At 46.8% G+C, this 15,918-nt stretch overlaps 1 protein-coding gene across 1 annotated transcript in view; it reads left to right on the top strand.

Annotated features, from left to right (window-relative positions):
- LOC142566289 (protein Skeletor, isoforms B/C-like) overlaps positions 1-15,918 on the top strand; it is a 201,724-nt gene that overhangs the window by 87,834 nt on the left and 97,972 nt on the right. The window contains exon 5 of the mRNA XM_075677183.1: positions 5,258-5,423. Coding sequence (XP_075533298.1) covers positions 5,258-5,423 — 166 coding nt within the window. The remainder of the gene's footprint in view (positions 1-5,257; positions 5,424-15,918) is intronic.

The raw sequence follows: 15,918 nt of genomic DNA, 5'->3' as shown, positions 1-15,918 counted from the left end.
AAGAAAGAAAGTGCGAGAAAAAGAGGCGCTAAACTGTATTCAAACGATGGAAACAAGACCAATGATATTTACAAATATGGCAAGAAAGAAATCAGGACAGAAAATCTGTACAATACCACTGCTGGCTGTGCCTTGCTATTTTAACCCCAATTTGACTGATTGAGAACAAAAAACATAGCAGAGCAAATATCCGCAAAAGGATGAGGCGCCTGTGTACGTTGCAGCAAAAGTCCGGAGACGACTCAGCTCATCGTAATGTAATGCCAAAATATTCACCCTACAGTACCAGTATGGAGCGTTAACCTTCCAGAAGCACTGGGGTTCAAAGCAGGTAGCATAATTAATTGCTGAGCAGTCCTAGAGACGTTTAGAGTATCGGTGGAAAGAAAGCAAGGAACAGATAGAAAGCTGTTTATTGAAAAGCAGGGTATATATTGATGGAGCTGGAGTCGTTACAGTCATAGGTTCCCGTACAGTTAGAGATAGAGGTTTTAATGACTAAAGAAAGGTAGAGTATAGATGGACAAAATGCCAGACTAGCTGCAATGGATGCATACAATACGTGATTAGCTCCATCAGGGACTCTTTGTCGCTGGCCCGTTTCAGAGGTGAAGAGAAATTATCATCATATATGGACGCGCCGTTAAATGGCATTGACAGCCGAAACTACCCGTCCACATGGGACAGCGTTCAAGTCACACAAGCTAACCTTCATCGCTGGCCGAGTGGGGGTCGGGGTGCACCTCGTCCCGCAGGTCGTCACGGCCAGAGAGGGCTTCTATTCGCGCGAGTTTCGAGAGAGGCATGTGGGGAGTTTTGCTGGACACTTCTGCGAGATCAGGGCAATCTTTACTGGGGACTGTTGCTTCTATTGTGCCTAGGTACTGCGCAGGACGGCACACTAAATAGACGGCTGACAATGTCCCAAAATGAGAAACTATAGTATCTGTCCTGAATATGTTGTCTATTACTGACACATTTCTGTTAATAGGAAAGGACGACTCCAATTGTCAGAGCAACAAGTCAGACTTGTGGCAGACATTGCTTCCGCGGAGACATAATCACGTCTGTTATGACGGCAACACAATAGTTGACTGTCGCACTACCAAAACTACTGTCCCTCCAAGAGAGGCATCTGCTATGACGCCAGCGTTATGTCCAAAATATACCGGGAGAAAATTCTGTTCCGTTTTTTCTGCCGTGACGCCTTTTCCGTTTTGCTATCATAAAGGTGTAATTGAGACCAATTTTTCACTTGTAGTTCTCAACTACGCTGTGGAATGGCAACTCGCACATCATACTTGCCGTTGTGACAACCAAACGACGTCTGCCAGTGTAAGAACACTTTCGTAAGATACCGTATTTGAAGAGTCAACACCTCCAGGAGGCGCAATTTTGATGATGTAATGCAGATGGCACACACCTTGGGTGAACATTGTACGGGGCAAACAAGGCAGAATGGCACATTTTGTCACGTGCTGAGCGTTTCCATGGCGAGCGCGTCGCTCACTTACAGAACAAGCGCGTTCGAGCCACAGGGCGCCACAGCAGCGACTCAGATGCGCGCGCGCAACTGACGATCCAGCGTATCGTCAGATACGCGCGCGTTCTCACTACAAACGGCTGAGGGAAATTGGAAGAGGTGTTTCCTTTTGTGTCCGCTTCTGGGTTGAGGGAACCGGTTTCGAAACCAACCAACGTAATTTCCTTCTTATTGAGCGAGCCCTGCCACTCGGCGTCAATGTGCAATATGGAATTGTGCTCGTAGCAAGTCGATAGCAGACACCGAATTAGGGAAACTAAGCGGCTACAAAACGCTTCGCTTAAAGAACAGGTTGATAGCCCGTTCACGGCAGTTTTGAGAGAGCGAATAAGCTTTACGAAGTGGCACGTATTATCGTAATAATCTTGATTATAGTGAGACTTAATTAAACAGCCCGGTCAGATAAATAAAACTCTACGAGTAACTTTGATTGGTTGCGCGCAATCTGTATTGCACAGTTGGTTTAAGCGAAACTCTTTGTTTTGTCACCCCAAGTCAAACGGAACTGGGAGAGATTCTTTTGATGCCAGTTCAGAGAGATCTGCTCACGTGTCAGAAGGACGCACCGTTCCCAAAGCCGGTTTTTGTCCACACACAGTGTGCCTCAAGTGGCCACAACAGTGCGTAAGCGTTTCTACGGAGCACCTGAGAGATTTAACCGAACCGATATTTGTTGTCCACTACGTGTGAAGCATTTGCCTGGTGGAGAGTGGGCTGGCGCCGCTTCAGCCAGGGCTCGCGTGTACACACTGCAGAAAGCTCATCTCTCTGGGTGGCGAGCCGAACAAGTCGAACGGCTACCAAGCGTCCAACAGAATTATTTTTTCGTACACTTGTAGAACGCCCCTTTGATTTTCGGCACTTGAAGATAGAATGTGAAAGAGTAACTTGACGAGCAAAATTGAAGTAAACATTAATTTTAAGAAGAATCGAATTCCCTTTAATAACACTGGATGGTTCTTCAATGAAGAGATCTTTTATCATTTCTTTTTAGTTTATGCCTAGTCTACGCCGCACTTAATGCGAATCCTGCGCGACTCGGACACTGCTGTCTTCTCTTCGCAAGCGCAGCCCTCGCCACGCGACTTCGCGAGCTTTGCGCTGGGCCTCGCTGTCCGAGCGACGCGCTTTTGGCAGCCGGCAATGACCTCGCTGACCTTGCTCATCTTTCGGTTAATGTTGTAACACACATATTTTGTGAAAGGTCTAAGCGGAGGGCAGGATGCACTATTATGAGCAATATGAAAGGGAACACAGGAACGCGTGGCAAACAACCTCGAAACAGACTCGGACCGACACGCGGATGGCCCTGTGAAAAACAAAGGGGCAAAGAAGGGCGCTCTTCCACTAACTGTTGGCACTCCCACCACGCTGCCACGCTGGCATTTCTACAAAGCAACAGCTTACGTCATTTCACCGATAATATGGTATCGTCTGACAGCTGATAAGACGGTAATCGTCGCAGTGACTTACAGCGATTTATTTTCCTTTGTTTCATTCATTCTTTTTTCTTCTTTGAGCAACCGCTTGATAGTACTCTTAGGCCAAGCTTGCCCTGTATTTAAAACCGATTCTTTATTTGAATCGACGCACCCAGTTGTCAGTGGCACCTCGAACAGCGGCGGCGCTCGAACCAATGACGGCAGACGAATAGAATAATTGATTAAATAATGAATAATTCAATAAATTATTAATTGATAAACTGTCTCTCGTGCGACTTTGTTCCACCAAGTTCGTTCAGAAAAATTCACGCGTCACACTACAACGGCCCACGCAGAGCAATCAACTGTGACTTTGTAGCCTCAAGATGCCTCGAGTGCCTCATAAACAGCGGGAAGATATAATAGAAATGTCTAAAAGAGAGTATACGCAGCGCAATATTCTTCTCATGATAGGCCGCCCATTGAAAATGGTCAACCGGATGGCTTACCGAGACGAAGGACGTATAAACGATGCGCCGCACCGCAGAGGACCCCGATCGACAATAAACGACCAAGACTTTTGCATCGTGGCTGCCGTCATTGACAAACCATTTGAAAGTGCAAACGACGGTCGAGGGGCTCTTTGCCTGGACAACTTGAGCGACACAGCACGGTACGACGAAGACTTAGAGAAGCAGGACTGCAAAGTCGCATCGCCGCAGGGAAAGCTCTGCTCACCGCAGCCAACAAAGCAGCTCGCCTGTGGTTCGCTACTGAACACCGAAGCTGGAGCGAGAGCGAGTGGAAGTATGGGGTTTTCTCTGATGATTCCACGTTCTCGAGCCGCTGGGACCAACAAAAGAGACTATGGTGGACCGAAAGCACACGCTTTAGTCCGCAGACTATCCAAGAATTGACGATTTCCCACGAAGGCCTAGGCCCACTGGTGAGAACTGATGGGAGGTTCACCAGTGCTGTGTATTGCACTCTGCTCGAACACCAGATGGTCCCCTATGTGTTGAACGGGCCGCACTCGGGTGGGTGTTATTTTCTTCAGCAGGATAATTGTCTGCCGTTCATACATCGAAGGACGTGGCACGCCTTTTGGAAGAGCGAGGGGTAATGCAACTTCGGTGGTGCGCGAAAGGTGCCGACGTGAACACTATGTTGTACGTTTCGGGCCGTATGAAAGTGAACCTTTCGAAGAGGTCTCTAAAATTTGCGAACTCCGACCAACTATGGGCAGCAACAGAACATGAGTGAAGGCGCCTTCAGTGTGATCCCGCATTCATCGAGGCTCTCTACGCGTCTGTGCTCGAAAGAATGGAGGCCGTCGCTCAAGTTGGCGGTGGCATGGCGCGTTATTAGGCCACCAACGAGAGAAACAAAGGACGAGCATAAGCTGGGATGACGCTATTGCCTTATTTCATTTGCTTCAATACCTCTTTAATATTCGGCAAGCGCCAATATACTTACGTTGAACTCACCCTTACAGCCCATTTTTTCTCGATTTACAAGATTTACCATAAATCAATAGCGAAGTAAGGATCAGTGCTACCTTTTGTAACGATTCGGCGCAAAAAGTTACCAGTGACGCAATATCTAACAGTGTTATCACTGTCTGCTGGCGATGCGAAGTTCCGCACTTTGCAGACGCACGGCGGGAGTGCGAACAGTTGTTAGAACAGCGTCCCCTTTCCACTTTGTTTTCGACGGCGGCCGCGACGTGTCACCTATAGCTGGGTCTGAGGGTGTTTTCTACGCGTTCCTGTGTTCCCTTTCATATTGCTCATAACAGTACGCATTATAGATAATTCACGTAGGTACAGCGCAACAATGTTCGGGAAGGAAAAACAAAGAGACAGGCAAGAACGCTATCAAACAGGTCAAACACATTAATGATTTGAGGACGGAGCCAGGCAGCATGCCTGTAACGTAATACATGGGTATGGCAGCCATGTTGCTGTGCATTGCAAAGAATGCAAATGCAAGCGATTATTCCACAAGGCAAGGTTTCTGAAAAAATCTAGAACGAAAAAAGAAAGAGGCATTTGAGAAGGTATTTTTTTTCATCAGGAAGGCCGCGGAGATCGATACACCTGAGAGTTTTCATTCCTCGGTCAACACTGTTATCATGTATAATCACATACGTGTTGTTGCGCCCGCCAAATCAGGCTGTTGTATTATGGGTGTGGGGCGAATATTGCAATAATGTGTAAACAAACGGCTATAATATTTGTAGGACATACGCATGCTGGGAGCATGTTTCGAGTCCACGGGCATTTTGATGCAGGCGAACTTCGGCCACGTGAGCATACCAAGCGGCTTTGAACTGCCTCGAGAGCAGAGCCTAGGCCCGCTGGCAACCAAGGCGCATGAGGCCCAGGCCACCCAAGTGTTTCTCAAGGACAGCGCTACTATGGAGCTCAAGCAGTTCAAGTATGACGGCCAAGGTCCAGGTGAGCCCTTGGTCCTGGTGTACACGGCTTTCACAAGTGCACGGCAGTTAGGCTCTTAGGCGTTTATCAGTTACAACACCTGGTGTGAATATTCGGAGAGCCTCAATTGGGTGGCTGAAATCGTGAGACAAGAAGTCATTTTTTTATATTTAGGATCAGATTTTGCAGTGGAATGCGTGTGCTGGAGTTTTCATCAAGCAGCCACAAAGCTCATTGACATTTGAGTCCAGTCACTCCACAGGTAGGTATCAAAGATCGAACGGTCGTCATGCGTTATCGCTAAGACACCAGGGTCTAGGAGGAAAGAAAAATATAATGAGCGCTCAAGTTTTACACAGATTCCGACAACCATGAACACGTCACGCAGACACGCACACAAGCGACACGACAGATACTGAAGAGATCATCAGCCGCGTGGAAGGAGTGACTCGGGGCTGTTCACGCGACCTCCTATTTCCTCTTGTTCTCTGACTGGGTTCTTTTAAGTACACTGCATAAAAAATCTTTCTCTGCAAGGATGGAAAGCAGTTGTCGGACAAGAAATGTCGCTTTAAGCCCAGAAAAGGGGACTTTGTCAGGGCAGCAACTGCTTTACTTAGCCCCGGGCGTCTGCGTCAGCAGGCGTTTGGTGTGTTGCGACACCACGTACCCGAGCACACGGGGGTTGGACCCTCCCGCGTGTAGCCGTGCGCGGCCTAGCCGTGTCCGGGGAAAGGGGGATCCTGGGGGTTGAGCCGATGCCGGGTGTTCGGACCTTCAAGGCCCCCCGGCGGAGGCAACACGCCTCTTTGGCCTCTGCTTCACGTAGACGGCACCCCCGGACTGACCCACCCGGGGGAAATCGGCAGTCGCCTTTTCCTGTCCTCCTCTCCAATCTTCGTCTTTCTCTCCCACTTTTCCATCTCTCCTGTCTTCTCTTCACTTCTAATTACTTCCATATTTCTGGGCGGCAAGGGTTAACCTTGTGTAATATTACCAGTCTTGGGTATATATATATTAGGTTATAGTGGGAACGTACCGCTGGCGTACGCAGAATAGAATTTTTCTAATCCTGTGACGCCCCCAGGTTGGGCTCCGAGGTGGGCGGCGGGCATTCCTTCCGAATACAGTAATCCTATATATGGCTTCAAATTTCCCCACACTCCCTGATCGCTCCCTCAAGAGGGGGCGCACCGATGAAACCTTCAACTTTCTCTTCAAACCAAAAGAAATATTTCCCAAGTACCACGTAATACATAGTCAACACGAAACCAAGACAGTCCGTACAATATCCCCGTTTGTGGTCGCAAAATGCCTGACAGAAGCAATCGGTTCTGGTTACAAAGTAACTAAGATGGGAAGCGGCGACCTTCTTCTGGAAGTGCGTGACAAGCTCCAATACAGCAAAGTGACGAAACTTGTTGCGTTTGGTGACATTCCTGTATCTGTGGGCCCCCACCGGTCTATGAACACTGTGCGTGGTGTCATTTCTGATGACGACCTCCTTGATCTTAGTGAGAGCGAGCTGTTGGAAGGATGGCAAGACCAAAACGTGGTAAAGGTGCAACGAATTAAGTTAAGGCGTGACGACAAGGAAATTCCAACAAAGCATCTAATAATAACATTTGGAACAAGTGAACTACCTGATTCATTAGAGACAGGATATTGTAAACTACGCGTACGACCGTACATTCCCAATCCGCGCCGATGCTTCAAGTGTCAGCGTTTTGGGCATGGGTCTCAGAGCTGCCGAGGGCGTGCCACTTGTGCAAAATGTGCATCTAAAGACCACTCTTCAGACAACTGTTCTTCCACAACCCACTGCGCTAACTGTGACGGAGACCACCCCGCCTATTCGCGATCGTGCCCGTCATGGAAGAAAGAAAAACAAATAATCGAACTGAAGGTAAAACTAAACATCTCTTTTCCAGAAGCGCGCAAGCGTTTTAGTGTCAACAACCAATCGAATCCGTCCTACAGTGATGTGACGCGCCGGGGGGCAGTGCCACATCTTCTGGCGGCCGCGCAAGTCACACGGAGTGTGACGGCGGTTACGCCATCAGCCCCCCTGGCGGGAGCAGTCACTGCTCTTCCGCCCCCTACCACGAAGGGCCAGCAGACTTCCGAGCCTGCTGGTCCCAGGGCCACTGCTCGTGCAGACAGGCCCGAAAAACCCCCGCGCGTGCCCGCTGAGCGGGTGTCATCCAGCGCCTCTGACGAGGCGATGGATGTCACAAAAACTTCTCCGGCGTCTCAGACGCCGAAGGAACGGCGTGGCTCCCTGGAGCGCGCCAAGAAAAAAGAAATACCCCGCATCAAGGGGCCTGGAAAGGTCCCTTCAGCCAACCTAATATCTCTTGACACACACCATAAAACACTTCCAATATGGACACACAGATAATGCATTGGAATGTGAGAGGTTTATTACATAATCTTGATGATATTAAGGAACTCCTGCGCAGGTTTAATCCAAGGGTGCTGTGTGTGCAAGAGACACACCTCAATCCTTCACATACTAACTTTCTCAAACAATATGCCATTTACCGCAAAGATCGCAGTGGCGCTCTCGCCTCGTCAGGCGGTGTTGCTATTATAGTTGATAAGAGTATCGCCTGCCAACATTTACATCTGCAAACGTCCCATGAGGCAGTGGCAATCAGAGCCGTGCTATTTGATAAGTTAGTAACAGTTAGCTCTCTGTACATCCCTCCATGCCATAAACTTTCCACAATAGAATTCCAGAGCTTTATCGCAGAACTCCCCGAACCTTACATTGTAGTAGGTGATTTAAACGCACATAACACCCTCTGGGGAGATTCTCGTTGTGATACGAGAGGGCGCTTATTAGAAAAGTTCCTCTTATCCTCCAATGCATGCTTACTAAACAAAAAAGAACCCACATTCTACAGCGTGGCTAACAAAACGTTCTCATCCATTGACTTAAGTATAACATCAAGTACACTAGTTCCATACCTGGAGTGGGACGTGATTAAAAATCCATATGGGAGTGACCATTTCCCAATTATCCTAAGATTAACAAAAGGCGATAAGAGTTCCCCACATCTGCCACGTTGGAAGGTCGACTGTGCTGACTGGAAACGATACAGAGAGCTCACACATTTGACCTGGGATGAGATCTGTACTCTCTCAATTGATGATATAGTATCTTATTTGACGGCATTTATAACTGATGCTGCATCAATATGTATCCCTCAAACGAATGGATCACCCTCTAAACGGCGTATTCCTTGGTGGAATGAGCAGTGTAAGGAAGCCCGCAAAAATCAAAATAAGGCTTGGAGTCGCCTTCGCGACTGCCCAACTACCGAGAACTTGATTAGCTTCAAGAAAATAAAATCAGAAGGTAGAAGAACGCGTCGCCTTGCCAAAAGGGAAAGCTGGCAAAAATACATCTCTAGTATTAATTCTTATACAGACGAGGGAAAAGCCTGGAACAGGGTAAACAAAATAAAAGGCCGCGAAACTCATCCTCTACCATTGGTAAATACACAAGGAGACACACTCATTGACCAAGCCGACTCTCTAGGGGTACATTTTGAAAGGATTTCTAGCTCATCCCACTATTCAGACACATTTCTGAGATACCGGCAACAAGCGGAACGACTGCCTCTGAGTCGGAAAGGAAATAGCAACGAACCTTACAACCGCCTATTTAACATGGCGGAATTTAAGGCTGCGCTGAATGGCTGTAACAAGTCCGCTCCAGGAAGTGACAGAATATTGTATATAATGATCAAACACCTACACCCTGAAACCCACAAAACACTACTGTCACTCTTCAACTCTGTGTTCTCTGCCGGGTACATTCCATCCGCCTGGAAGGAAGCAATAATTGTTCCAGTACTAAAAGACGGCAAGGACCCAACTTCAGTCAACAGCTATAGGCCTATAGCGTTGACAAGTTGCCTATGTAAACTCTTTGAAAAAATGGTTAACCGGTGTCTCCTTCATTTTCTTGAAAGTAACAAACTGTTAGATCCCCTACAGTGTGGTATCAGGGAAGGTAGATCCACAACTGATCACCTTGTCCGCATCGAGTCCAATATTCGCGATGCTTTTGTACATAAGCAGTTCTTTTTGTCAGTATTTATTGACATGGAGAAGGCTTACGACACGACGTGGCGGTTCGGAATTCTCCGTGATCTGGCCGAAATGGGAGTCCGAGGTAATTTGCTGAATGTCATCCAAAGTTACCTGTCTAACCGCACGTTCCGCGTCAGAGTTGGCAATGTGCTATCTCGTCTATTTACACAGGAAACAGGTGTACCACAAGGTGGCGTGCTTAGCTGCACTCTATTCGTTATAAAAATGAACTCACTTTATACTATCATACCACGTACAATGTTTTATTCTGTGTATGTAGATGACGTACAAATAGGTTTTAAATCATGTAGTCTTTCCATCTGTGAGCGACATGTGCAGCTTGGGCTAAACAAATTGTCAATGTGGGCTGACGAGAATGGGTTTAAATTAAACCCGCAAAAAAGCACGTGTGTTCTCTTCTCGAACAAAAGAGGTATATTACCTGAACCCGCTATTTATCTTAATCGACAACAGCTCCCAGTGAGCCATGAACATAAATTTTTGGGCCTCATATTAGACACTAAATTAACATTTATCCCCCACTTGAAATATCTGAAGGCGAAGTGCGTGAAGACAATGAATCTTCTGAAGCTCTTGTCCCGTACATCCTGGGGAAGTGACAGAAGATGCCTTTTGAGCCTGTATAAAAGTCTGGTAAGGTCACGCCTTGACTATGGTGCTATAGTGTATAGTTCTGCTACGCCTAGTGCCTTGAAGATGTTAGATTCGATTCACCACTTGGGTATCCGTCTTGCTACAGGTGCCTTCAGGACTAGCCCTGTAGAGAGCCTGTACGTTGAATCCAACGAATGGTCTCTTCATCTACAAAGAGCATATTTATCTTTCTCTTACACCTTGAAAGTTAAATCAGATATTCAGCATCCATGTCATTTTGCAATTAGCGACTTGTCCACTGCCAGGCTATTCCGTAACCGCCCAGCCATCAGGCCTCCTCTGTCCCTCCGAGTGGAAGCACTGTCAGAAGAAACAGGCGTCCCTTTTGTAGAAAATATCCCAATGGCTCCTATTCGGTTCCCACCGCCTTGGGAGTGGCAAACTATCCAATGTGACATATCTTTCCTAGAAATATCGAAACGAGCGCCTGAGGCCCACATAAAATCACATTTTCTTGAACTAAAAGAGAAGTATTCCTGTGCTGAATTCTACACGGATGCTTCGAAGTCTGCTGATGGTGTTGCTTACGCAGCTCTTGGACCATCATTTTCAATATCTGGGACACTAAACCCACACACAAGCATCTTTACAGCGGAAGCATACGCTATACTCTCGGCTATTAAACACATCAGGCTCACAAACATCGCTAAGGCTGTTCTCTTCACAGACTCGTTAAGTGTCGTGAGAGCACTAATTAGTTTACAAAAACATAAGGATTCCGTTTTGAATGAGCTGTATAATTTATTGTGCGCCCTATATATGTGCAATCAAGTGATTGTCATATGCTGGGTACCCGGTCACAAAGGTATAAAAGGGAACGAAGCAGCTGACGAAGGCGCTACATCCGTAACTTTTAGCGACAGAGATGGAAATATTCCCATCCCTGCGACAGACCTAAAGCCTTTTCTACGCCGTAAATTAAGGAATCATTGGCAAGGCAAGTGGGATACACAAGTAATGAATAAGCTTCACATAAAACCAAAACTGGGGAACTGGATCAGTGGGAAAACAGCACGTTACAAGGAAGTAATTCTTTGCCGACTAAGGATAGGCCACACATACGGTACTCACTCTTATCTCTTGACTGGAGGCGATCCCCCGACTTGTGGTAAGTGCGGCAATAGTCTCACAGTACTCCATGTTCTTATTCAATGCCCTGCAATGGAAACAGAGAGGAAAAAGTATTTTCCTTCTGCATATCGTGAAAATACACCTCTTCACCCTGCATTTTTTCTTAGTGATGAACCGCTTTTTAACATAAAATTAGTCTTACAGTTTTTATTGGAAACAGATACTCTCAAAATCATTTGGACAGGAAATTTTTAGCACACGACTAACAGCCCTTCTAATAAAAGGGCTCTCTTCAGGTTCTACTATCACTGTTATGTGTTGCCTTGTTCCATCATGTTTTTAACGAAACCCAATTGCCATCGTCCATGCCCTAATCAGTGTCATCATTTTAGTACCTATTTATTTTACGCCATTTACAGCGACAGTTTTTAGGCCTTTTTACAGCCATGTCACATCTACCATGATAAATCCACTATCCACTGCATTCACAATACATTGTTAAAATTACCTTTTGGCATGGCGCTCTTTGGTCATACTTTGCCCTTGCGCCATTAAACACCACATATCATCATCATCATCATCAACTGCTTTACTTAGCATTATGTCTCCGCATTACGCGTTCGATGCTCTTCCCAAATTGAGCTACAGCAGCCCCCGTCTTCCCATCCATTTCTGGGATATTTATGTCTTACATTTTGAACTAATCTTGGGAGTGCTAGCCAGCGCCACCACCTACAAACCTTGGCGGCGGTTGTGGAACAACCTTTCTGCCGCATGCGTCACGAGTACGTAATCTTAATTGGGTGACGGCAACTGGTAAATAAATCCGCACGTGCTACCTGAAAGCATCAATGTTGCCCGATTCAGGACCGTCGTAATGTAATGAACGAGAAGAAAGGAAGCCAAGGGGCCCGATATTTATTAATCATATCATAAGAAGCCAACAAACAAAGACAACACAGGACAAATTACGTGTACTTACTTGCTAATTGAATTAAAGAAATGATAAACTAATCGAAATGAAACTGAAGAAAAAAAGCGTTTATATATATATATATATATATATTGTCGCATGGTACATTGAAGAACACAGTAGCAGTACTCTGAAAGACAACACTAACTTTTATTGGGCGAAACTGCGCCCACAAAAACAGGCTACACTTATAGCACAACGATAGCGGCGAAGACGGTCGGCGATCGTCGAAAATCTGATGAGCGGGTCAAGCGCGTCCGCTTTTATACATCAGTCGTCGAATGTTCCAGAGTAATCGCTGGGACCCGCGTGCCTTCTACAAAGTTCTACATTATTCGCGTCGCGCACACATGCGGTCAGCGTACACAAGGTTCGGTCGCAGACAGCGGATGGAAGCATCGATAACATTCCAGAAACTTCCGATACATGCAGGCGCGTCCTGCGCTATACGACAACATTTGTTAGGCGGTGAAACGAGTCGCCCGATAAAGACAAACAAGTACACGTGTCAACATACAGGGTGTCCCATGCTATCTTGAACCAAGGTTCAGAAAAAGCCTATGGACTCCTCAGAATAGAAATCGCGTGGATGTTGTTAGCGTTTATCTAAACTTACAGCACCATTTCTTTGCTCGTATTTTTTTAAGTAATTAGCCGAGATAAATTAATTAACTTTTTGAATATAGCTTGAAACGTTGAGGCGTCAATAGGAAAATTGTGGAGCTTCACAAATATTGCCCAACCCAGGTACTTCAAACCAGACAGAGTTAGCGTGGCCGTTTTTATTCGGGAAAAACGAAAGGCCGCGGAGTTTAAAAAATACGACGTGACAGCGCGCTCTGCACTCTTCACTCTTAGAAAAGTTTACACCCTTTGGGGCGTATCTTGTCCCACAACAATAATCGTCATCTGTCTGGCCCGCGTTTCCTTTCTTTAACGCTGCGAGCCTGGTGATTCCCAGTCACGAACGGCATGCGCGTTATCAGTGTGACGCAGCTTCTCTACAGGAAAGTAGCGAGCGCCGAGCTTTCAAGAAAGGAAACGCAAGCAAGGCAGATGACGATTATTATTGTGGGACAAATATACACCCCAAAGGGTGGAACCGTTTTATGAGTGTTAGGCAAAGTTACACCCTTTGGGGTGTATATCTGTCACACAACGATCATCGTCATCTGCCTTGCTTGCCTTTCCTTTCTTGAAAACGCCGCGCCCGCTACTTTCCTGTCGGGAATGCTATGTCATGCTGATAATGCGCATGCCGGTCGTTACGGGGAAGTACCGGGCTCGCCCAACACCACCTAGAAAGCGCAAGGCCTTCTTACTCCGATCCATGACGTCACGCTACCTGGCCCCAAATTTCCATTGACAAGGCTGGCGTGATGAAAGTGATGACGTCAAAATCAGTGTTGCCTATTCGGGAGCGTCGCCATTAGATTCTATGGCAGTCGGGCCAGGTAACGTGACGTCATGTATTGGAGTGAAAAGGCCTTGTGCTATCTAGGTGGTGTTGGCTCGCCGCGTTAAAGAAAGAAAATGCGGACAAGACTGATGATGATTATCATTGTGAGGCAAAAGGGTGTAATTTTGCTTAAGGGTGTGTGCGCCCGAATGCGCCACGTTTACAGCGCTCTCAACCGTGCTTTGTAAACGACATCGCTCGCTTCGCGCCTTTCGTGCTGCCCACGATATATAGAGCTTCGCGTTGTGCTTTGTTACGAGATAAACGCCAGTGGGTTCGGGCGGCAGTTGAAATACAGCGCGGCTCCCGTTTCTGCGGCGATAATTGCACTCTCACGCTAGCAGAATGCATGCGGAGTAAAAATGACAAGCTCATGAGTTCGAATTTGGGAGCAAGACCCGTACGAGCAAACACTCATTATAACAAGCTTGATGACGTCTTGTGAATTAGGCTGGTTGTCACCAAAGGTAGAATTGTAAACTGACACGGCAGGTTGCTTTTTAGCTTCCTGTCCATTCCTTGTCGGCAGAGAATTTGTAATTTTTTATTACGTGCCTTTTCCACGTCGTACAAAAGTTTCCCACAGATGGCTCTTTTCATGGATAACGGTTGTAGAAATTTATTCGCTGTGAAATCTGTCTAAAGAACGTGTTCAAACAAGTCGCCCTCTGCCATAATGCAGTATTGACACCTTTTCAACACGTCCGATGAAGCTTTTTTGATGACGCAAGGCGGTATCTCGCTGCAGGCCTCAGCAATCTCTGCCTTTAGCGCTTCTGGTGTAGTTGTAGGTTTGCCGTACATTCGGTCTTGCACATGTCCCCACAAGAAGAAGTCAACAGGTGTCAAGTCCGGTGACCTTGCAGGCCATGCCACTGGTCCATGCCGCCCGACCCACTGGCGTTTGAAGGCTTCGTCAAGCCAGACTCGGGCAAGGCTGCTGCTTTGAGCTGGTGCACCGTCGTGCTGGTGCCAAGTTCGCTTTAAAAACGCAAGAGGAAGATCAGAGCGAAAACCTTCGACTGGGCCTTCCAAGATGTCGTTCACGTACCGCTGAGCAGTGAGTATGGGGTCAAAAATATGGGTCAAATTATTCTTGCGCCAAAGATCCCGCATCACACACTGAATGACTATTGTGTCTAATCTGCGCCACAGAATACGGGTTGGTATTGCTCCAGTAATGCGCATTATGGATGTTGACTTGAGAATTTTTGGAGAAGGTTGCCTCATCTGTCCAGAGCACTTTGTCAACAAAGTCCGGTATTTCGTCACTGTTCACAAAGATCCAATTTGAGAAATCAAGTCGTTATTGAAAGTCTCCTTCTGGCAGCTTTGGATGCAGCTGACGGTGATAGGAATGCATTTCAGCCTTCCTAAGACCTCTTGAGACTGATGACTTTGAAATGCCGACCTCACCACTCACATCACGCACGTTGGAATGAGGGTTTGCAGTCATGAAAGTCAAAATGTCTCCTTCAGCCTTTTTACAGATAGTCCCCTTTCTATGCCGTGTCTTCTTGCACCTACCTGTTTCTTTTCGCGCTGTCTTCCCCCACATTGCCGATTTCGGTATACCTTGGCACAGGGCCGCATTAAGAAAAATGGGGTACCTGGGCTAATGCGCATGCATGCACCCTTTCGCTATACTGCCCCCCCCCTTTTTGCCTGCTACGCTACTGGAAATATGCCATGTTTCATTTTAATTCCACCAAATTAAAAAGAATGAAGTGCAGTCAATATGATTATTATTGTTGTTCTTATTATAAGGAAAACAACAAAACTTTATTGAAACGCGTGCTGTTGCAAACACCAACACATATGTTCACTTTGTGATTATTCTGCATTCTGTTTTCAGCAAAAGCTAGGCTTTAAGGAAAAGTTTAGTGCACTCAAGACGAACAAGAATGTAGAACAGACAGCACAGCTCAGATGTCGGCCCTTCTGAAGCTAGGCTTTGTTTGCATCACTAAGTTTAATCCCGTGAGGAGACGCATGGTTGTATCCAAAACATTCTTTATTAAAATGCAAGCATCAGACTACAGAATCCCCGCAGGGGCGTCTGCGTAAGCAGACGTTTGGTGTGTTGCGACACCACGAACCCGAGCACACGAGGGTTGAACCCTCCCGCGTGTAGCCGTGCGCAGCTTAGCCGTGTCTGGGGAAAAGGGGATCCTGGGGGTTGAGCCGATGCTCGGTGTTTGGACCTTTGAGGCCCCCCAGCGGAGGCAACACAC

The sequence above is a fragment of the Dermacentor variabilis genome, unplaced genomic scaffold (genome assembly GCF_050947875.1).
Source record: "Dermacentor variabilis isolate Ectoservices unplaced genomic scaffold, ASM5094787v1 scaffold_12, whole genome shotgun sequence".
NCBI classification, from domain to species: domain Eukaryota; kingdom Metazoa; phylum Arthropoda; class Arachnida; order Ixodida; family Ixodidae; genus Dermacentor; species Dermacentor variabilis.
This window is presented reverse-complemented; position numbering and strand designations above follow the sequence as displayed.